The sequence below is a fragment of the Melospiza melodia genome, chromosome 2 (genome assembly GCF_035770615.1).
Source record: "Melospiza melodia melodia isolate bMelMel2 chromosome 2, bMelMel2.pri, whole genome shotgun sequence".
Taxonomy (NCBI): Eukaryota; Metazoa; Chordata; class Aves; order Passeriformes; family Passerellidae; genus Melospiza; species Melospiza melodia.
Window position 1 is genome coordinate 19,911,282 of NC_086195.1, and position 23,584 is coordinate 19,934,865.

General features: G+C 42.2%; 1 protein-coding gene across 1 annotated transcript in view; it reads left to right on the forward strand.

The window, feature by feature from the left end:
* Window positions 1–408: 408 nt before the first annotated feature.
* Window positions 409–23,584, forward strand: part of ARHGAP6 (Rho GTPase activating protein 6) — a 310,769-nt gene continuing 287,593 nt past the window's right edge. Inside the window, exon 1 of the mRNA XM_063147746.1 lies at window positions 409–912. Coding sequence (XP_063003816.1) covers window positions 409–912 — 504 coding nt within the window. The remainder of the gene's footprint in view (window positions 913–23,584) is intronic.

The following is a 23,584-nucleotide window of genomic DNA, read 5'->3' on the forward strand; positions in this document are numbered from 1 at the left end:
CCGCCGGACCCGACCGGCTGTGCGTGTGTGTGTGGGGCGGCCCGCGACTCCCTGCCCATCGCGGCCGAGGGGGGAGTGACTCTGGCAGCCTGCGGCGAGCCCAGATAAAAGCTCCGCTGCTGCCGTTTTCCCTCCCCTTTTCTCTCGTAACTTTTTTTTTTTTTTTTTTCCCTTTCCCTCCCAGCAAAGTGACCGCGCCGGCGGCAGCCCCGGAGCAGCCCCAGCGCCGGACGCCGCCATGAGCCCCGCTGTGCCGCCGTCGGGCCGCGCTGCCGGGGGCTGAGCCCGGCCGAGAGAACGCCCCGAGGGTCGCTCCGCGCCGCCCTGGCGGGGGCTGGAGGCAGAGGCAGATAGAGCCCAGGCAGGACCCCCGGCCGCCCCGCCGTGCCCGGGGCAGCGGCCGCCGCGATGTCGGCGCAGAGCCTGCTGAGCAGCGTCTTCTCCTGCTCCTCCCCGGCCGCCGCCGCCCCCGCCGCCGCCAAGAGCCTCTCCAAGCGGAGGCTCCGCCAGACGCGCAGCCTCGACCCCGCCATCATCGGCGGCGGCCGGGAGGACGGCGAGGGCGCGGGGCGGGCACCGCGGGCGCGGGCCGCCGGCAGCCCCCCGGGGGAGCGCCGCGCTCTTCGGGGAGCCCCGCCGCCCCACGGCGCCTCCTTTTCCACCCCCTGCACCCCACTGGAGCGCTCGCCGCCCGGCAGTGCTCTCTTTGACGAGGAGAGCCTCCGCGGGAAGCGCAGTCCCGGCTGCGAGCTGCCCTTCCTGGCGCGCACCCCCTCGGCCCTGGCGCTGAGCGGCGCCGCCAGCCCCGCCAACAGCATCTTCTCCTCGCCCCGGCGCTGGCTGCAGCAAAGGAAGGGGCAACCCTCGCCGCCCGAGCCTCGCCCCGCCGCCTACGTCGTGTGGAAATCCGAGGTAGGCACGCCCGCCCCCGGGGACGGGCACACGCCGCGCCGCCCTCGCCCCCGTCCCCGTCCCCGTTCCCGTCCCCGTGTTTGCCGCCGCCCGGCCCGGCGGGGCTGCCTCACCGCGGTGGGTGCGCGGTGCAGCGGGGCCGTCGAGGCCGGCGCGGGTGTTGGTGCCGGGAGCTGGCATCTGCGGCGCTGGACGGCCGGATATGTGAGGTTCCCTCGACGGGTTCCGTGTGTATGTGTCCCAGGCCTGTAAAACCTTCCCCTCCCAGTTTCACACCTCCTAAAGCACGTGATGGCTTCTAACAAGATAGACAAATTGTTTTTAATGTGCGCACACCCAGTGAGTTGTGATTTATTTGAAAATGCACATGTGTCAGTACCACATGAAGAATAATTGTATTCCAAGACAAATGCAACTTTGCAATGCAAATATTTATTAATTTAACTTGGACGTCATCGATGTTGGGCTGCAGATACCATACCATGTGGATGAATGTTTTCAAAAAATGTGGCATTGTTTCCTGGTAGCAATTGCTCATCGAGTTGGTTATGCTGAGCCCTTTGTAGCAGAAGAAGAAGAAATTTTTTTGTTTTGAGAATTTCTCCATCCTGTTCATGGTGATGAGGTTTCCCGCTTAACTGTTTAATAATGCTTTCTGGAGAACTGGGATCAGAAAACAGCATTTCCATTTCCGTTTCCATTTCAGATGAACTTATTATACACAGTTGGTAATAATTAGATGCACCAATAAAACAGACCCACTGTTGCCATGGGATGTGTAAGTTCTTGTAAAATGGTTACCTTACATAGCAATATCAGATCAAAGCCAAACTGGGCATCATGATACAAAGCACAAGATCACAAAATGCAGTTCTCATAGGCAAAGGCTGCATCTTACCCTGAGCTCTCATATCTCCCTGTCTGCTTGGAGTGTAAAAGTTGTTAGTGTCTCAATTGGAATGGAGTGTCAACATGTGGATGGCAACTTCAGGCATGCTGGCAACATCCACATGCTGGCTAAGGTTGAAAGAGGTGGTGAAGAATCTTAGCAGTTTTTAAAAATGGATTATTATGAAGTCTTGTAATCAGAAGTTACTCTAAGCAATATTTCATCCTGATGCTTGAATTTTAAAATAGTAAAAAATTCATGGTGTCAAAGAACTTTGTGGGATTTGTAGCATCAGTGAACAGTGAGAAAATAGGTGATCACACTAATCAAGGATAAAAACCTCCAGTGGACAGTGAGATAAAAAGTGATCACACTACTTAAGAGTAAGTTTGCTGCTTATCCACTAATGATGTTATAAGGTCTATCAAAAAGTGTAATGTACATAAGGTTTCTGTGCAGAGTTTCCTTACTGGGTCCAAGACTCACAGCATGGCTTCTGATATGTAAATCTAGGCAGATCTTCCTTTTTTTCACTGAATCTGTGGTGGTGGACACTTGGGGCATTTTTTTCAGATCTGCTGTGTGTCAAAACACACAGCATATCACATCTTCAGACTGCATATTGCCAAGTACTGGTTCTTCCTTAATTTGGTGTGTGTTGAGCATTTTTAAATAGTTAACACCTCACCCTTTTTTTTGGGAGGGATGTCATTGTCCCAGCAGCTACGGTGGTAAGGCTGTGATGTCAGGAGCAGGGTGTGCTGGCCTCCTGCAGTGGGCCAGTGTTGTCATTGTGAATTTTATGTCAGTTCTCATTTAACCTGATACTCGCTGGTTTCAGAGTTGCTATTTCAAGACGTTATACAGACATGAACTTAGTTGTTCAGCAAAGACATCTACAAATTATATAAATCTATATTTTAGAAGAAACTGCTCATACATAATATTTTTGTTGTTCTCCCTATTATTTTAGGGATGCATCCTAATGGTCATTCAGTCTGGTCTCATTATAAAATAGCATTATTAAAAAAGGACTTAGTTGTTTGCTTCCTATTTAGTGTTTATTTGAAGAGGTGCATTTTTTTAAGTGAATGATTTTTTGTCTCTACAGCTTCATCCTGGCTGTGGCAAAGCAAGTGTGCTTGAGGAGGTGGCAAAACCCACATTTTATTGGGTGAAAAGGAAGTAACTGTTTATAATATTATAGCTTTAAAAGGTCCCATTATTCAAATTATTGTATTCTCAGTAGAAAATCTGTAGTTCCATTTCTGTTCAGCTTAGGAAATTAAATACATCACAGTAATGATTTTACTTGGCTGTAAAAAACAACTGAATAGATGACTGCCTAATGAAAATAAACATTGAAAGTTTTAGTTGTAGTTTAGTATTTTATTCCCATCCTGTAAGTTGGGAATAAAATAAATGCAAAATCAGTTTTCTTTACCTTCATTCCTACACCTTCATTATAATTGCCCTTTTTAGGAAATATTGCTCTATACCCACTGTGGAAGCCACAGGGTTATGGACCAGGAGATAAGTGTGGGAATTATTTTCTCTCCCACTACCTTAATCTTTAAAGGAGTAAAGTGAAGTAAAAATGCCATGGAACTTCCCATCAGAACCCCTTCAAAATGATAACTTCTGGGCCAGACCTCCTGCACCTGTCCCAAGCTGGATCAGTGTGGTGGCATCCACAGGGACACGTTGAAGGTGGGGTTTGCAGCCTGCACTGGATGAATCCTGCCCTGGGACAGCTGGCACCTTGGGGCTGCAGGGGCAGGGCACCTGGCCCAGCTCCAGTCAGGTTTTACAGCAGGCATGCCCCACTGATCTGAGATTTCTGTATATGAGGCCACAGTGCCCATATTGGCTTTGTTATGATGCCAGGAGAATAAAATGGATTGCTTATTTTACCTTTTTTTCATTGTAATTATTTGACTTCTGCATTTTATATGACAAGCCTGTCTACTGGCCTAGGGAGAGAAAGGTTGCTGCTAAGTTCATGCCACCATTCATAAATAATTTTTAATGGAATGCCTGAATGCACAGGGGATTTCCAATTTCAGGTCACACCTAAATGCGTTTGCCCTGTATTCTTAGGTCCACAGATTTTTGAATGTGAAGCATCATCTGACAGATGTGTCTCTCACTGCCCAGTGACCTGGCAGTTCTTTATTGACATGTTGTTTTCTTCGCAAGAACCTTTTTACAACTATAAAGATTAGTCTTTGGCAGAACTTTACTTCTCTGACAAGCATTCTTTCACCTTTCTATTTTCTGCTTATGTATATAAGCTGCTTAAATAAAAAACCTTTTCCTGGGTCTGTGGAAATCAGCAACTACATTTCCAGTGGTTTCAGCAGGACAAAGCCAAGGGAGATTTTTAATAAGGAAAAAAAGCATTAATCTTTAATTCCCATCTGATCTCAGCTGTCCTTTTATGCCGTTTTCCTTAAAGAAAATTCACTTTCACTTGCAAAATTAAGTCTATTATCCTTTCATTAAGTGTTTCATATGCTCAGGTAAGTCTCTAAGTAAGCTAAATATCATGGATAAGGTGGTAAAAATACCTAGAAATACTTTAATGCCTTGATTCTGCCAAAATTTATCATACATTTATGCTAACATACCTGAGTAGACCTGCACAAGTTAAGGATGCAAGTGTTTACACTGACTGACTGGCTGAAATACATTTGCTGGCACCAGAATAGCTCAAGATTAATAGATCTGTGTGAAGTCTCAAGTTGTGTTAATTCTTGTGCTTATTTTTCTGTCTTAAAAATGGTAATGGAAAGCCACAGCAAGTGGATAAAAAATAAGGGAAATCATGGGAATGTATCCAAGCAATCTATTTGTTGTGAGAAACCAAATCTGCACACTTAAATTTATATGGTCTGATGATTTTGCTGTCATAATCTGTGTGTTACTGACTGGTTAAACATTACCATCTCCAACTAGTATGCTTTTTTGGGGGGAGAGCTGATTTTAAAGTTATGGTAGCAAAACATCTGCAGCCTTCCCACCTGCATGCCTGGCCCCTGTGAGGCAGGGAGCAGCATCCTTAGCTTGCAATTTGCTTCTCAGTGAAGTCGGGTTGTGGGTGGATGGCTCAGCCTTCCACACCTCCTCCTCCTCCTCCTCCTGACCTACCCTGTGATCCACTTGCTCGCCGTTGAGCACTACAGGAGGAGTTTTCCATGGCATGGGAGGGAAGGTTGCCCTGGTTCCTCACCAGGTCTTGGGGGAGAAGCCAGGATTTGTCCAGGTGTCTCCTGCACTGCTGGCTGGCCAAGCTGTGATGAGCTGCAAGGATGTTGGAGAAACTAATCTGCACTACCAGAACAACATTGGTTTAGCTGAATTGTTTTATAGCATGGCCATCAGGAGTAGTGAACGTTCACAGCACAGGTTTCAGGTGACAGGTGCCTTGGCAGGTCAGCTTTGGTAAATTCACTGGCTTGGTACTTAAGGAGTTTAAATTCATTGGAAAGGCAGTGTAGATTCTCTCTTTCCTTGTAGCAAGTGGGGGTCCTCTCTCCTCTCAGGACAAGAGGAAACGACCTCAAGCTGTGTCAGTGGTGGTTTAGGTGGACATCAATTGTGAGAGCAGTATCTGTTACCCTTAAGCACCTTGACACCTAACCCAGAGATTTTGCTGTATGGATAGAAGACATATTGGAACATTTTCCCTTACAGAGCTCTGATTAACTGTCCTGGAAGCAAAATGGGGGTGTAGCATGTTTAAATCTATAACTTGCATTTTTTCTGTTGAGGGGTCTTCTTAATAAGATGTGTGAGAACTGGACTTTGGAAGATTTTTTTTTTTTTTATAAACTAAAAACTGTATGTGCTGGTATTTACCAGTGAACTGCTCGGCTCTGGAGAGAATATATATATAAACACTGTTCTGCTTTATTTTCCTTCCTAAGACATTCCAAACCACTGGACATACAGATTAGTTAGTCTCAGCCTGAGTCCATTCCATTCAATGCTGTAAGTGTTCTATAATTACGAAATTTGGTGGGCAGGAATGTTGTGGGTCTCTCATGACAGGAATGCAACTAAAAGGAACTAAATATATTCAGTATTTCCGATTTTGGCAAGTGGTCTCTTCCCATTCTCGACTAAATTACGTCTGAAGACACTGGATGAGAATATGGGGGTTGATGGCTAGGACAGACAGAATTTTTCAAGTGTGCATTGCTTAAGTAATGGGAAAGGAACTTGTGAAAATAATAGAAATGAGACTGAAAAGTAATTTTGAGTAACCTCTAAAATATTAACAACCCAGACTGCTGTCTTGACTTGATGGTGGAGTTGAAGCACATTTAGTTTTGCAGACTCTATTGCATGAAAAGAACTGCAGCTGTGACAGCTTGCAGGTGAAGAACATTTCAGAAGTCTCTTCTACAGTGTTCTGGCTGTACAAGTATTAAGGCTGTACAAGTGTTAAGCCTGTTTGGGGGATTTTTTTTTTTCCTTCCAGATGTAAATTTCATAATTGAAGCCAGCAGGGGGTTCTGATCAAGTAGGGCAGAACAGTCATGATGGCATAGTAGTAACTTCAGTGTATTAGTGTCAGAGTTGTAGAGTTAAAATCTTAATTAAAAAAGGTACTAAAAATCAAAATCATAATGCCAATCCTGTCTTAGTCTCCTTAGACATGATATAACGCTGCTCATATTTAATTCTCTGGCTATGTGGCACAGTATTTGAGAGCATAAGCACCACTGAAATTAAGCTAACATTTTAAAATGCAACTTTTGTGCATCCTGGGTCCCACTGGTTGCTAACTGGACCAGGTGTCTGGATTGTGGGAGAAGAGGCCAAATTTTCCATTCACCTTGTAGAAACTGTAAGGAGAGCAATAAGGAGGTTCAGAGCAAGGTTCAGACTTCATTTGAGTTTGCAACTCATTGGGCAGTTTTGGAAGGTACTGAGCTTTCAGACTTCAACAGAGTACTCAAATGTGTGCCTTCCTTTTGGCCAGTGACTGCTAATCAAACCAGAGTATCAGGAAGGAAGCAAGCCTTTAGCTACCATTCAGTCCTCGGAATTTACTTTCTTCACCTCACTTTAAAGCTTTTGTATTAATTATTGTGTACAAATTTTTAAGCTGTGCTTGTTCAAAATAATTCTTATTTTTTAAGTCTTTTCTTATCCTGTAACAATAATACATGTCAATGGAAATGTATGTGGAGGCTTTCTGGTTGAGTTTTAGTTTTTCCTAGATGTGTACAGACTGGCTATTTCAAGTTACATGTTTTTTCCACTCCGGTTGTCAGTTAAGAATTATTAAATCCCCGGGAGAGTTGAGACTGTTTTTGAAGGATTTGATGAGCTTCCAGTGCCTGATGCTTGCCACATTGTTGTACTGGAACCAGCTGCTGGGTACCACATGTTTGTGTTTTTGGACCTAAGTAGGTTAGGTACTGTAGTAGGTCTCTGGCTCATAAAACCAAGCATCAGTTTCACACCCTAAAGCTGTCATCCCTGGGTCATCATCCTCACAGTCCTGGCCATGGGAACAGCTTGCATCAGCATCCCCAGTTATGAAACCAGAACTGTCTTTTCTGGATCTTCCTACTTCATCTCATCTGTATCCTCTCAAAGAAAAGACCTTCTTACTTACACTATTTACCCATGAGGACTCTGAGTGTGTGGGGTCAGAAAGAGATTTTTGAGCACTGCACGTAGTGAGGAGGCACATGAGCAGTCAGTCCAACGCACAAACTCTCCTTGTGGCTGCCAGGAACTTGCTTTTCTCTTTCTCTCCTCTTAGGTTCTGAGTTCTGTTCCACACACTTGGACCTTTTTATGTTGGGCATGTCTTTTATCCATTTCTAATACACCTTGTTATCAATAGCTTCCTTTATCCTCCCTGCCAAGAATTAAAAAGGAAGATACTGAGTCTTGTTCATCACCTGAAATTCACACTGAAAAAAAAAAAAAAAGAAAAAAAAAAAAAAGCTGTTTTACTGTAGCTGTTGCCTGCTATTTGGATTGGCCAAGTCAAATGATAAGTACTTTTCTCATAATCGGACAAACTGGTTTTCAGCAAAGTACAAAGTGTGTTGCAGACCTTGCTAACAAAGGAAGGATTTAGGTTTAGGTTTTTTAGTGCAATTAGGATTTCTTTTGCATTGCCTTGGAATTAGCCTGGACTTGATTTTCAGTGGTGGAACTACATGTACCTCCGCTGAGCACATATAACTGATTTTGCAAGAGGAGGACTAATACAAAATTTCCATTTCTATTTTCAGGTTTTATTTACTTTATCCCTTTGTTTTCTGCCACTGTTGTAATATGGCAAGATCGTTTCTGAGCACTTACTTTCTCATTTTTTCTCTGAAGGGTAATTTCAGTTGAGTAGCACCCTACTGAGACTAATGTGGTGAGAAACCAGTTGGCTGTGCTGTGTTCAGTTTTCATTTGCCTCTCTCTGTAAAAATTTAAAAATACTCCTCCTACAGGAAATGTTTTCAGTTCTGTTATGTCTTTTGCTTCCCACAGGAGGTATTCCTTTTAATTTATTGAATAAACCCATAAAATTTTTGGCACAATAGGGTCTTTGGGCAAGCTGTTTAAGAGATCTCACCATCTTCCGTTTTTAGAAGATGTGCAATTGTTTCTTTATACAGTGCTATGAGGCTCTGGGGCCAGCTAACAATTATGTGAAATGGGAGAATTTGAAGCTAAAGAATGTGAATTGAGACATCTGCTGTCACTTCTCAAATATTGTTATTTTGATAGTTCATATTTCAAATTTGCCCTTCTTAAACCATAATCAATCCCTTTTCTCTTTCCCCTGTCTTCAATCTTAAAAGGATTCTGGGTAATATGTTGCTCTCAATCTCATCACCACAATTCCTTTTGTAAGTGTATGTGTGTATAGGAAGGTTAAATCCTCATAATGTCCTGGTTGGAAATCAGCTCTATTTAGCTGTTAATTTAATTTGATGACCGTGCAGACTTCTGTTTGAAAGGGGTGGTGGGGAAAGAGAGATTGGGATAAATTACATTTTCATACTCCAAAATAAGACTCTATCTACTCTACCATAAATTAGAAAAATATGGTTGAGTTTTCTTGTGGCTGTTCCATAACATTCCTACTGACAAAATATGGCGTGCCTCTTGCTCATTGCTTCACTACTGTTTCTCAAGCATGTGTTTGTGTCTGCATCCAGTGACAGCTTTTGTTCCAGCACACCACAGGAACAGGTCTTGTAGGTCTTTAGAAGGGGGCAGTGGACTCAGAAATGCTACACAGAGTGGGCTCTGCCAGGGAGTGGGTACCAAACCACAGCAAGCCAGGAGAATGAGGCAGCCAGGTTACTTAAATAGACACAATTAGAAGTTTTACATATTTCAGAGATAAAGGGCCTTAATTCTGTATTCACTAAAGGAATCCAATGTAATTGGCAGCCAACATATATGGAGAATTTTAAAGAAACTTTTTAGCATAATAGTTGGTAAGATTTACATTGGCAAATTGACGTACTTTCGGTCTCTGGCACACTGTCCAAAAGGCTTCTCAGCGCTTTTCTCTTCTTGAGGTATGAGCACATATGATTTCCTCACCCTGCCAAGGCTCAGATGGAGCCTTTCTGCTCCATAAACCTCTCCTGAACAGAGGCAGAGTGAATGTAACAGATAAACATACTTTTCTTGGAGTAAATTGTGTGACAGAGCCTCCCACCTGTCTCTTAGCCCAAATGCAGATAAATTACACCACCTCATGTGGGCCAAAGGAAAAGAAGCTAACCATCATTATCATTTAGTGAGCTGTGGAAGGTGTGTAATGTGGAGAGCAGGATATCTGCATACTGCATGAGCAGAAAGGTAGCAAGCAGGTCAAGGGAAGGGACTTCACCCTTGTGGGGCCCCATCTGGGCTCTTTCTACAAGGGAGATGTTGACAAACTGGAGCAAATGGACTGGAGGGCCATCAGGACACTTAAAGGATGAGGGTGCTTAGTGCATGAGGAAAGGATGAGGTTTGTTTCAGCCTGGAGAAGAATCAAGGGGGAATGAAAATCCACTTTTACTACCTACATGGGACTAAGGAGAAGGTGCAGCTGGATATTGTCAGTTGCACAATGACAGTCACAAGTTGCAGCATGAGGAATTTTGAGTAGGTCTAAGTAAAAAAGCATTCACAGCAGGAGTGGTTAACTTTTGAGATGGGCTCCCCAGAGAGGCTGTGGAGTCTCTGTTCTTGGAAATTTTCAGTCCTTGACAGGTCAAGGCCCAAAGGATTCAATCAAATTTTGAAGATGAGACCCAGCTTTGAGTAGAAAATTGGACCAGATGACCTGCAGAGGTCCCTTCTGACCTAATATTTTCTGTGATTCTGTGACTCCCAAGTATAATTTCTTTCCACAGTAGAATGAAAACTGCTGTTCTCCCTTGTGCTGCAACATACCTTTGATGGGACAGAAGTTGCTGAGTTGCAGAAATTATGATGCTCTCCAGCACCAGCATTGGAAGCAGGCTTGTAGGAAGAGTAATTTCTTTCATTCAATCATTCTCCAAAGCTGTTGGTGTGTTTCTACTCTGTGAGGCATATCCTTACTCTCACTCCTACTCTGCTGGTGTCTCACAAATGCGAAGTAAGCCACAGTAGCTCTTTAAAGGTGTCAGTAAAATTCAAAACAAACCCCAACCAAACCTTTCTGAAATTCAAGTGTTTTGCAGAGGGAGACAGACAGTGCCCTAGCAGAACTTCAGCAGGGATTTGGCAGGGAACTTTCAGTAACTACTTGCCAGGTTGGTTTCCTGCCACCTCATTTAACCAAGCCAGTCTGCTTCTTCCAGCACCAGGGAGCCCAGGGTAAGAAGGGCTTACACCTTTAGGACATTGTGTTGTTAGGACATACTTGTTCTGACATTGAGCTTGTCTGTTTTTGTGGGTTGTTTACACTTAAAAATATTGAACATTTGGTAGAACACTGTTAACTTTTCCTACCATTTCATGGTAGCTCAGTGTGCTTATGACAGGCCATATGATATGCTGCCTAAAACGCATCAGTTCAATGCCTATAATAAAATGATGGTACAGAAGCATTGCTGTCAATTTAGCTTTTCTAAATTTCATTTTTGTCATCTTGCATTATAAAAGTAAAAATAACCTGTGAGAGAAATGGAAGAAGGAAAGGATATTTCCTGCCGAGCTTTGAGCTGGGAATTGCATCAAACACAGAGAAAAATAGGTGTGGCAATGGGACTGTTCAGGATTTGCCTATATTGTCTTACACAGCAAGAGTTTAACCTGATACTGACCTAGTGATTTATGAGCTTAAGGGTACAGTTATGTAACTGGGATCAGTCAGAGCTAAACTGAACTGGAATAGGCAGATGGGGCCACACAGCCTGGAAAAAGCTGGTACCAAATTGGCTTGCTGAAATAAATGCTTCCATTCTGCTATTTAAAAGGAGCACAGGTCATAATTTGCTGCTGTTTACAATGCAGCAGTGGGCTTTTTTGAGCTTCTGAAGCATGTTGATCAGTATCAGACCTGTGTGTCTTTTCCTTGCTCTTGAGAAATTACTTTGGCAAGTCATCATTTAGCTGGCAAAGGTTTTGTCAAGCAGGTTCAGCCTCCAGCATGGAGTATGAAAATGGGCTGACTGAAGGATCTTGCCCACAGTAGAACAAAGCTTGGACTCATAAGTGTTTGCAGTCTTGGTAAGTACTTTTTTCCTTCATGGACCAGAACATAAGAGGAAGAAAAGGTGATTCCAGCTGTGTGGTTCAAATGGAAGGAAACAAGGAAGACAACACAGAAGACAACACAGTATGGTAAATGAGTAGCTTAGTGAACATCAGCTGGAAAGCAGGATTGCCACTGAAGTGCCACCACCGCTGGGCAGAGGAGAGCTTTGACTCCTGCTTGGGTGTTCCTGCCCTGCCCTGCTCATGGTGTGATGTCCTGGTTTACTGCTGGGAGTGCTGAGCCCAGGGTGCTCAGGTCATGGCGTGCTTCAGCACGCTGGGGCTCTGCTTGCCACACCACCTGGCCCTCAGTGTGCTTCAGGCAGATGCAAGGCTGGGGCTGCACCCAGCGGTGCATGGTCTGTCCTGGCTGCCACAGTGCTCGGTGCTCCCTGAATAGTTCTCACCATCATCTCTGCAATGAGATTTTCTGAAGCTTTTGACTCACTTCTGAAGATGAACCTTGAGTTCCCAAATTTTTTTGATAGTTTTAAAAAATCTTAATCTAGATCTTCTGTATTGTTATTTTTTGTTATTGTAATTAGAGCCTTCTTTCTTTCTTCTTCCTTCCTAGAGAAGGACTATAATGCTGAGATCTTCCACAAAACTGAATACTGGTTTTTAGCAAAAGGGATTTAAGCCTTGTTCATATGTTTCCCTGTGCAGTTTTAAATTTTAGTAGCATTTTCAGCTTTTGTTGTTTCAAATGTTCATGCTTTGTTTGTGCTTGTTTTGTGATGGTAGATATAACTTGCTAAATTATATTTGCCTCTACTATGATTGGTTGTTTTTTGCTTGTGATAGCTTACCTGCTTGTTTTTTTAGAAACACATCTGAAGGCTGTATCAGTGCATTGTTGAAGTCCAAATGCATTCCCTTTAGCTCTTTTAACCAGGAGCATCCAGCTGATCAGATGGTAAATGGAAATACTGATTGCTATAGAATATGGGGTCTGGCATAGGTGCCAAAATCAAAAAGAGAGTATCTGCTGTTCTTTGGTAACTTGATGTTCTTTGGTAATTTATGTGTTATAGCTGGCTGGGAGGGGGCTTCCAGAGAGGGAGCTAGGCTGCACTGCTATAATTGTCTGGGCTTCCTTTCTGGAAATCATTTTTAAGCAAAGCTCTCAGGTGTTTGAAGGCCTGGTTTGGGAATCTGTCTGACAAACTGGCTGGAAACTAGATAGCATTTTGCTTTCTACCAGGGAAGTCTTTCCCTTATCCTGGCAGGCTGCTGAAGGCTGCAGCCCTGCAGGGACAGTGAGGTGCCACTGCAGGAGGGGTGGGTGGAGATAACAGGGCATGATCCTTACTGCCTGTGCTCCACAAACACAAACTTTTCTGCCAAAGCTGCTGAGTCCTGATGATGGAGTAGGGAATAGAGAGATCCCTCATCACCTGGCAGGTTGAAGAGCTGTTGAGCCCTGGGAATAGAAGCACTGGGAGCAGCAATGAGCTTATCTTCATGGCCATACTGCAGTTGTGGTGGCCATGGTCTCAGGTGGCAGGACACCTTTCCTAAGTGGTTTGAGCTCTTGGAGCCCCTTCTTTTGGACCAAGTCCAGCTACTTGGACTTAGCTTTCAGCATGAGATTTAACTATAGAACTTCTTCGTGCTGAAGATAGCAGGCTTAAGATGAATTAACTTGAATTATGGGTGAAAAGAATAAGATTACTGCAGTGAATTATTTATTTCTGGCTTCCTTACAGTTTTTTGAAACACACAACCTTAGCTGAGATAAAGGCATTTAATGACCATAGTGCTCTGCAAGAGGGTGACTGGCCTCTTGTGCTGGATCTGACTCAGACAGATGGAGGTAGAGTGGAAGCCAATGGGAAAGAAAAAATATGGTTGTCAACATCTGGGCCAAATCAAAGAAAAGCTGGAAGGGAGCAATTTGTTAGGATGTTCCCAAGGAGAATGTGGGGATTTCTGTTGAAGGTACATAGCAGGGGGAGCTACCGAAGGGCTTGCTTGCTGACCCCTCTTGAAATAAAGTCTAAGAGTAGAGGAGGCTGAAAACAGAAAAGCAGAGGGGAGTTTGCATGGCATGTCCCTTGGAGCCAGTGAGAAAGGGCCAGAAGAGCAAGGGAAGGGATTTGCTTCCAAATCCATTTTTGTGTTTGAGTGCTGGGGGTGTTGGTGCAGCAGAAGCAGCTGCTGAACTGTTGAGGACACAGAAAAATCAGCATGTGGGAAGTGTAATGGGACCTCCCATCAGGTCCAAAGATTATTTAAAAAATTTTTTTTTACTATTTTGGTTATTTTATAACCCAGCCTTTTCTGGCAGAGAAGCCCTGCTGGGGAAAGGCATGAAAGATTTTGGAAGGACTGGGATGACTGAACAGAGATCTGTAGATCAGTGATTGCATGGTGTGAAGTGGAACTGGGTTAGTTGTTCCAAGCTTTGAGTGTTGATGCACTCAGTGTCATATATATATTTCAGGATAAGCAGTTGAATTGCTAGGGCTTGCCTTAGAAGTGAAGATTATTGTGTGCAGTGGCAAAGCACTCTAATTTATTTGTCAAACCTTAATGAAGCTTGAAATTGAACCCTGGATGAGAGAAATTGGGAATTACATCTCTATATTATCACATCCTTTGTGAGGTGTAGTTGCCCAGGAAAGTCAGGCTGCAAATATTTGATGGGAGAAAGGAGAAGAGTTTAGGAGCACATTAAGGGTAAAGGAAACTAGAGGTACTTTGGGATGCTTGAAATTGTGAACTGCAGGGGAATTATTTAACCTTTGTGGCAAAACAATTTGACTGTAAAATATATTTATATTTAATACATAAACTGTTTCTTTCTTTCTAAACTTGGAAATTATGTTTGCTGTGTTATATTTTTGCATGGGATACTCATTGTGTCTGTATTTTTTTCTGACTTGAATGATTACCACATTGAAAAATATTAATTTAAGCATTCCACAATAATTTAAGTACATCTGGAGTCCAGGTTACTAAAAAGCTGTTACTTATACAACATTGCAATGCACAATGTCAGGGAAAATGAAAATAATACAAAATGTACTATTTCTTAATAATGTAAGTCAAGGTTTTATTGTCAATATTTTTAATTTTGTCAGGAAACGTCTCCCAGCTCTGAGGTGCTGTTTCCTGGAGATGAGACCCTGCAGAGCTGGGTGGGTGAAGGTTGCAGTGGGTAGAGCCAGGGCTCCTCATGTGCGAGTGCTCGCTGTGGGGAGTCAGTGGGATGCTGCCCTGCATCCCAGTACAGCAGCTCCACAGCTCCGTGCTCCCCACAGGCACCATGGTGCTCGCTCCAGGTGACATTGGGTGTCCTGACCCAGCTCCTTCAGAGCCTCCCGTGGAGGAGCTTCCCAAACAGTGAGGCACAGGGGTGGTTGTGAGGTCAAATAGCTGCAGGTCACTTGCTCCCAAAGACAACTGGAGGGCTTTTGCCTTTACTTTAGAGTGAGGAATTAATTAATTGTGCTCAACTGGCGCAACATCAATGTGTAGAAGAGGATCTAACATACTGTATTTGAAAGAAATGAAGAAATATTTTTATGCATGCTTTGTATTAGGATAACTCTGGAAATATTCTGTTTCTGATTTTGCTTTTGTTCTTCCCAGCTTTTTAGGAAATATTTGAATTAAAAGGGTTGAGACAGTGCTCAAGACCATTGAGGGAAAAATTTATTTGCTCAGCTTGGAAAAGGATCAATTACAGATTTTGCTGCAGGGACTAAGAAAGTTTTTGCATATTCCTTCTTCCTCCTCTGTGGTATGGATGAGGGTTACGTCCACTCTGTAGAAATATATCGTTTATTTACAGTATGCACAGCTCAGATGCTTGTTGGAGTATCTCTTGACTTCCTCCCAAAGAGTGGGACAGAAGCAGTGGGCAAGTGATTGCTTGGTCCTTAGGAGCTGCCTGGGGGTGCTCACTGAAGCACTGGGGAGGGACAAGGCTTTAAAAGCCAGAGCTACACATGAGCCTGTGGATGTGGTGGCTGATGCACGCAGGGTTTGTGAGAGCCGGGTCTGTGTGCCTCAGGGCCCTACAGAGGAGGGCACTGGGGCTTGGGTTTGGCAATTGCTGCTGGGTGTGTTTCCCTGATGGGGGAAGGGGATGCAGCATCAGTTATTTCTGGAAACCACACAGCCTAGAGAAATGATATTTAGATGTTAGATAGCTGGTTTAAATTGGGATTATGCCCAAATTAGGGATGAGACAGTAAAAGTGAGTGATAAGAGTATCTGTTGTTTCTGCCCTGACTGTGGGGGGTTGAGGGACAGAAATGGGCATCCAGCCCTGTGCAAATCCATAAAGAATCCAGGGAATTTGTGTGGGCATCTCTGCATCACAGGTCACCCTGCATTGCAGAGGTGATTTTTACATTGCCATAGTATCTTGGCACCCTATTTGTGGGTTAGGACATCACTGTACAAGGTGTATAAACACAGGTGACTTTTATTTCCAGAAATTTTACATAAGTGACAATAGATACAATAAAGACAATACAATTGCACCAAGATTTGTACAGACTGTTTTGTGATATATAGTGGACTCAGCAAGCAGATGTTTGGCCTTGCTAAGTTTTAGAGATTCTTAAAGCATGGGGATAATGTTGTAATAATAAGCATAATAAGAAGTATAATAAAATATATTAATAAATATAACAATAAATAGAATTAATATAATATAATAATATTTAGTGGTAATTTCTTCAGAAATGAGAGGAGAAGGAGAGAAGTTCCCAGTGCAGAAAACTGTGTGACAGAGACCTGACATGGTGGAATGAACATAGGCAGTAGATGAGGATGATGGAGAGGATGGGACTAATTAGGAAGGAAAATGCTTAATAATTGGTGTGATAGCAGGCTGAGATATAATGGAATGCTACAGAGAAAAAGGTGGCATTGTCAAAGCCAAGGTGCCTTTGCAGAGCGTTGTGGATGAATGTAAGCAGAGCAGCATTGTGTTGGAAAGGTGAGGGAAGAGAAGACCAGAGCAACTGAGAAGAAAGCAGTCTGCCCAGGATTTCTACCTGTTTTTTGTATTGAAAAGGCTGTGTATTTGTAATTTGCATATAAATATAGCTTTCTTTAGCTTCTAGACAAGGGTCAGTGATAGGAGGAATATGGCAAATACTGATCTTTGTTACCTTCCTGCCTCCCTTTCCACAGGCATCAGATTTTCCCAGTCCTGGAGACTGTGTAGGGTGTATGGTGTAAGGATCTCTAAACTGAGAAGCTGATGCAGTGTATGGCTGTGGCACAAGGTCTGTTGAGGTCCCAAAGTAGTGCGCCCACAGTCCCACAGTGACCAAGCTAAGAAATATAATAAAACTTGCTAATCTGGTAAGTCACAATAATAAATTAAAAGTGATTGTATTTAAGGATCAGTCTACTTTTATTTCTACAGAACTAAGTCTGTTTGGATTAGCACATGGTATAGCTTACTTGGGTGGTGTTGGACGATGCTTGTGCTGTGAAAGGAGTTTGACACCTTTATGTGTGAGATTACCCAGAGATGAAGCAAGTTCAGCTCCTGCCCCTGTAGGGACAGCTCACCCACTTGAGCTCCTGTCCCAGCTGGCTGGGTTTCTGACAGCTCCTCCCCTGGGGCAGTTCTACTCCTCTTCCCAAGAGGTGTCATACAATCTTTTTTGATCCCCCTGGGCAGTGTTGTTGTTACCCCATCAATCTGCTGAGTGTGTGGGATGGTGCTACTTCCCAGTACCTGGGATGAATCAGTTACCCAGGTACTGTGGTAGCTGTTTCCTACCTCCACAGGGTACCACCCCCTGTGGTAGGCAGCTGAATCCTGGTTGACACTTGATACCGCCCCATTCTGGCCTTTTGGCTAGCAAAGGCAGAGGAATCACCATCAGAAAAGGAACAGGTTATATGTGTGATTTTAAATACACAAATATAAACATTAGGTAGAAACATTTTTATTTTAAAAATATTCAAGAGCAGCAAAATTAAGTCTTGATGAACAATACTAATACAGAAAGGAGATCCCTTTGTTTGAAAGTTGTCCAGTTTATTCCAAGGACCTTTTGCAATGGTCTCTTTGCCCATTAAATGTCTTACTGGAGAGCTGGCATCTTGCTGTGAATTATTAACACTTACCTAATGGATGTTTACATATGTTTGCCTTGAAACCTAGCTCTGTAATTCGGTATGAAAACATTGAGTTTGCAAGCCTGTGCTTTAATGAAGGTGCAGAGGATGTAGAAGAAAGTGGCTGTTGGTTTTTTTATGTTAACAGTCGTGCTGAGCCTCCTCCAGTGTTACTATTAATGAACTTTAGGGTTTTTTACCTGTTTGTTATGACCACTTAACTACTTCTGAACTGTTACTCTGTCAGCAGCAGCAATAGCAAGCCTCTTCTCCAAATACCTGTTTCATTATTGCTCTCTGAGAGGGTAAACCAGCCTTCAGCCATACACAGCAGTCTGGGGGGCTCCATTCCCTGGAGCCCCATTGCTGCCCATACCCCGGGCTGGAGCACAGCAGCTGTGGGGCACAGAGCCAAGCACAGCATTTCCCTTGTCAGCACCTCAGCCCTCTGGCACGGAGAGGTGCAGCCAGAGCTCCTCACTGTCTCCATTTGGATGGGTGTCTGTGTTCTCCTTTCAGTACCTTTCTGGGGACAGGCTGTCAAGCTTCCACCTTGTAATTACACCTCTGAAGGAAGCTGCTGGGGATTATAGCCAAGGTGCATGCTACAGTTCCTGATCCCAATCCTGCTGCCTTCAGAACTGTCATCCTCCCCTAACCAGGGACTACTTCTGTGAGAGCTTGCTTTGATAAGAAGAAAGTTAATTTGTTTTGCAGTGACCACTTTGTAGTACTGGAGGGAAAAAGGGAGAAAAAGATGCAACAAAACCACCACAACCTGAAGACCCTTCTCTGTTTAGGAGGCAAAATATCTTACTTGGAAATGCAAGTTCAGAAATGTGACTTGAATTATTGGTGCCTTGCCACTTAAGAATTAATTGTTGAGAATTAATTATTAGGAATTAATTGTTATCTTTTGTCCTTGAAGATGGGGATTTCAGTTCCTTGATTGAGGAGATCTTTGAGTGAGAAGTTGGAGTGGAACAGGCAGCTCCTCTTTCCAATATTTCAGCCTTGTTAGGGCACTGATGGCTTTTACAGAAGTCCTTGCCCTGGTAGTTAGCCATTACCAAGAGGAATCAATCTAATGATTTACCTTTTTCTGGACAAACTTCTCCTGAAAGGAGAGCAGGAAGGATCCAGTGGCAGATGCAGTGAAGCCTGTTCTGCCAGCTCTAAATCCGTGTTTTTGGAGGCAAAGCCTTCCCTGTGCAGCGTTTGTGACTCGTGGGACAGCTCTGCATGCCCAGGCTCAGCCACTGCAGGGTTGCTGTGCAGCAGTGGTGGCACTGGTGACACAGCTGAACATCCCTGGCTGTCCTTGGGTGTGTGTCCCCATGCCCTGTTGGATACCTTTCTCCTCAACACATGCAATTCCATTAACAGGACAAGAAATTGACAGTCTTGAGTGAATATTTAAATACAAGATTTTGCATACTTTTATTTTTGAATTTTTTCATCTTAAATGGCAGCAACCTAGTTGAATCTTAGAATTCACTGAATTATGTATTTCATCTTAATTGATAAATCTCTTTATACTATTTGAAAAAATAAAAACTTCAATTTAAAAGGAATACAGTTGATTCTCCTTAAAGTATCAGCTTCTGTTTGATTTCTGATCCTGGGCTCCAGTTCTGCTCACAGACATAGGAGAGAGTTGGTCACATGAAGAATTAATTAGTATTTATGGTACATTTATCCTGCTAGAATGTGTCCAACTTCAAATAGCCATGCTTTGATTGTTTTGCAAAAAAGGCATTAGTCTGTAGGAAAAATATTTCTGGTCGGAAAATTGGAGATTTTTGTAGCAAATTCTGCTTTTTTTTTTTTTAACAAAAAAAACAAAACCAAAACAAACCAAAAAATAAAAAGAAGATTGCTATGGCCAAGAAATATGAAGCTTTATCAAGCAGCATGCTAATATTAATTGCCTTGGTTTCTTTTTTAGTGGTGGTCTTATTTAAAACATGTCTTAACACCTTGTGGAATCAGTTAATTATTAGTTGCAAATGATTTGGTGTTTCAACAGATGTGTAAACACCCTGCCCTTCCTAACAGGAAAAGGTCACAAATAACTCAGCTTTAAAGTTAGGGTTGATCATGTAATGCTCATGAAGGAAATGTGTTCTTTTATACTGGAAAAATAGAGGGTATCCTGGTTCCTATTTTGGGACTGAAGCAATATATTTTTTTGTCAGCGAATCACAACACATGGTCCATTTTTAACTCATGTTTATTTTAATAAAATGAGAAGTATTATTCAATAATAAAGCTCTGGTGTGATGTTGTCAGTCAGGACTCTGTTGCAGTCTTCACTTGACAGTGTTTCTTTCTTTCTGTGATGGGGGTTTGTTTTTACAGTTAATTTGCCTCCCCATAGTAGGGAGGAATGTATTTATTAGATGTTACCCTGCCTAATCTAACCTGAACACCTGCTGGGAAGCTGTAATACAATGTCAACTGCAGTGGTGAGATAAGGACCTGATTTGCTTTTACTTGACTGTTTCATATTTACCATATTTCTTTAAAGAACATTTTGAAAATTTTGGTTTGTGGGCATATTTGTTTAGGCTGTCCCATCAATCACTACTGTGTTTCACTCCATCAGCAATGCTGTGGCTGACTCCAGTGTGTCTCTGCATGAGTATCTTGATAATCTTTTATGAGATGCAATCTGTCTCCTTCCAGACTTCATACATCCACAGGCTTATTTAATTTTGAGACTCCTTCACTTCACTGTCCTTTTTTCTGTAGATAACTCAGTACTTCATGGCTTTGGCAATTTTCATAGAGACACTCAAGGATATTGCAAGACGAGTAAGCAACATTCATCTAGAAATCATGTTGCTCCTATGACTTGCTCCAAGGTATGATTATTCAGTTACCTGTTGTGCTGTTTGCAGCTGGTCAATTAGCACATGAATTAATTTATGAGATAGCATTTGTTTTGAAATGCTTTTCATCATTTTTGTATGGGGTATTACATAGCTTTTCTTAGATGTCTTACCACACTTTGGAGGCAGACAGTTGACATGTCATTCATGTTAGAAATAGCATTCAACAAACTATGTATTATTTGTCTCTATATATACAAGCAGTATTATATTCTGTATTCCGTGAATTGAAGGACATTAATGATTTTGATGTTTCCATATAAATATAATTTCACTTACACATGCTGAGACCAGAAACAAACATGCAGCTGAAAAGATAAGGTTTGAAACAACAATATCCATATATCATTACAAATATATTTCTTGTACATCTGTATATTCCTGTATAGATTTGTGCATGAATAATTTGTGTGTGTTCAAATGAAGGACAAAGTATTTCCAGAATTTGGCTCTGGCAGGCTGAATTTTATGTGTGAAAACTGGACAAACAGAAAGATTGATTATTGGCCTCACATCTGAGGAAGCTCTAGAGCATAATATTTTCCTCCAGAGTCCTCTTTAGGCTTGTATTTAGTAAATGAGCTTCAGATCTTCCTGTTCAGTGCTATTCTCATCAAATACTGCCAAGCAAACTGAGAACTGAGTGTAGCACATCTCCACCTAAGCGCTGTGTTAGGACAGGGATGTGCTGGGGAGCTGATCCCCATCTGCTGGCATCCAAGGGCCACCTGAATAGGTTAAATCTTGCTTCCCTTGTGTCTGACTCCTTCCTTCATGTAGAAATGAAGAGGCCAGGGTGTGGGCTGAGAAGGTCTAGTGTGAACCAAGGTCCTGCCCCTGGGCTGGGAGAAGAGGCAGCAGGACCGATGGGCACAGAGGAACTCCTGAGTCTGTCACTGAAGACGAACTCCATGTAGCTAATTTAGCTGAAAATTTAGTTTGGCCGCCTCTTTGCATTCTTAATGCTTTTCTGTGTATGAGGGAGAAATCTCTGTATAACTGGTGACTTGTATTATGTGACTTTCACAAGTGCTCTTTGATTTTGCATGTGACTGTTTTCACGTGACGTGGCCACTGCTTTTTCCACCAACAATGCTATTATGTTTAGAGTTACAGAAAAAGCCTGTAGAGCATCATGCTAGAGAAATTCTGGTGATTGTGTACTTGCTTAATGACTGCTTCCCACTTGAGTTTAGAGTCAAAGTTACATGAGCAATATTATCATCAAAAGCTTCTGGGTTTGAACACTTTGTCTTCTTATGAGGTGGCCTCTCATGCAGGATTAAATTTACCAACTGCCAAAAAGCCTGAAAGAGAAGGATGCCATTTTTCTTTTTTTATTTCTCTAAGTCAGTTTATCCAGATCAGAATTCTGGGAACATTCAAAAAAACAACAGTTACTTTGTTACAGTTCTATATATGTGTGGAAATGTGGAGTGGTTGCAGTTGATTTTTTTTTTTTTGGTGTTGTTTTATTTGGCTTTGTTAATGGTGAGCTGCCAATGAAATGATTAAAATTCCATCCACTTCAGCACAATCTGTATAAACACAGGCCTTCAGAAGGCCAGGCCTCTTTTAGTTTTAATCTAAAATATTTTCAGTCTTTATTCAGTGTCTTCATTATCTATTTTACACTCTGATATGCTTTATTGGGGCCTGCTCCATTAAGATTATTTAAAATGCTTGATGCTTCCCTGGCTAATGACAGGGATAGGTGAGGTGTCATCACCTATTCCCACTCCACGGTTTCCCTGTTGTTTGTCAGAGCTCAGGTGAATTGTATATTGGCTATTTTTTGAAAATGCATTCACCTGTAACTCTTTGAAAAGAGTTGAAGGTGATTGGGATTAATTTCTTTAGGGTAATGTAATTGTGGGTTGCCAAACAGCCTTCAGGAATAAGGGACAGACTCCCAGGGAAAATGTAGCTAATTTGAAGTGATCTGGGGGCTCTCATCAAATAACTTTTGCAAAGGTTTCTTCTGTGTTTTGAGTAGGTAAACATCAAAACTTTGCCTTATCCCGTTACTAAAATACATGTAACTGCAGACATGAGCTGTGGTTATCTAGAGAAACAAAACTTCCTTTAATCAAGGAAAAGAGAAGGAAAGTGGTCACTGGGACTATCACTAAACCTGTAAAATTTTTCTGGAAAATACAGACAAACATGTGAATCACATCTGTAATTTCATTAAAATTACAATAAATTAGCAAACTAAGAATTATTCAGTTGTCTTTTGTCCTCAGGTGCTTTTGGCATTCTCTAAGTTTTGTTACTTGGTCTTTTGTGAGAATTTCACAAGTGCTAAGGATGTCATATGCTGCCTATTATCTGAGTTATAACCCTTTGTCTCTTGACTGGTTCTTCTGTTATGTTTTATTAGTAGACCTTTAAATCATATTTGGGTTTGCAGTTTGATTTTCATCACTGATTTTAAATGTGTACTTAATTTAGTAAGTGAGGGGCTTAAAACTTTTTGGATCATATTTCAGAGTTATTTTGCTTGCAAGATGATTTGCATTGATTGATAGTTGTTTCATGTGTTGAGTGTCAATGGCAATATAATCTTTTCCTTAATTTAGTACTTCTTTTGCTGTTCAGACTGACAAATTACATACATACTCTTTTTTATAAATGGTGAATAATATATATAACATGTGGTCATGTTTTATTTGTTGATGATGTCTTGGAATTCAGTTCATAAGGCAGAAAATCAGTATTATAAAATTGGTTTAAAAATACTGAGTACATAGAAGAAGTGGAAAATGTGTAAAACCACATTGTTATTGAAATTAAGAGAATTATCAGAAAATCGGTTAATTTGCATTAAAATGATTAATTTAATTTGGATCAGGTGTGTGTATTTTGAACCACTCTGTTGCTTATCTGCACTCATTGAGCTTCATTGGGTTCACATCCTGGAGCAGCCTTGGAGAATGTGAATGCAATTGTTTTTGTATGAAATTAGAATGCCAAGGGCACCACTGTGTGCTCAGCCTACATCAGCTACTCAGGATCTTTGAAAAAGCAAACTGAACAAACTGTGCTTTGCCTCTACAGCTGAGGGCAGGTTGTTAGA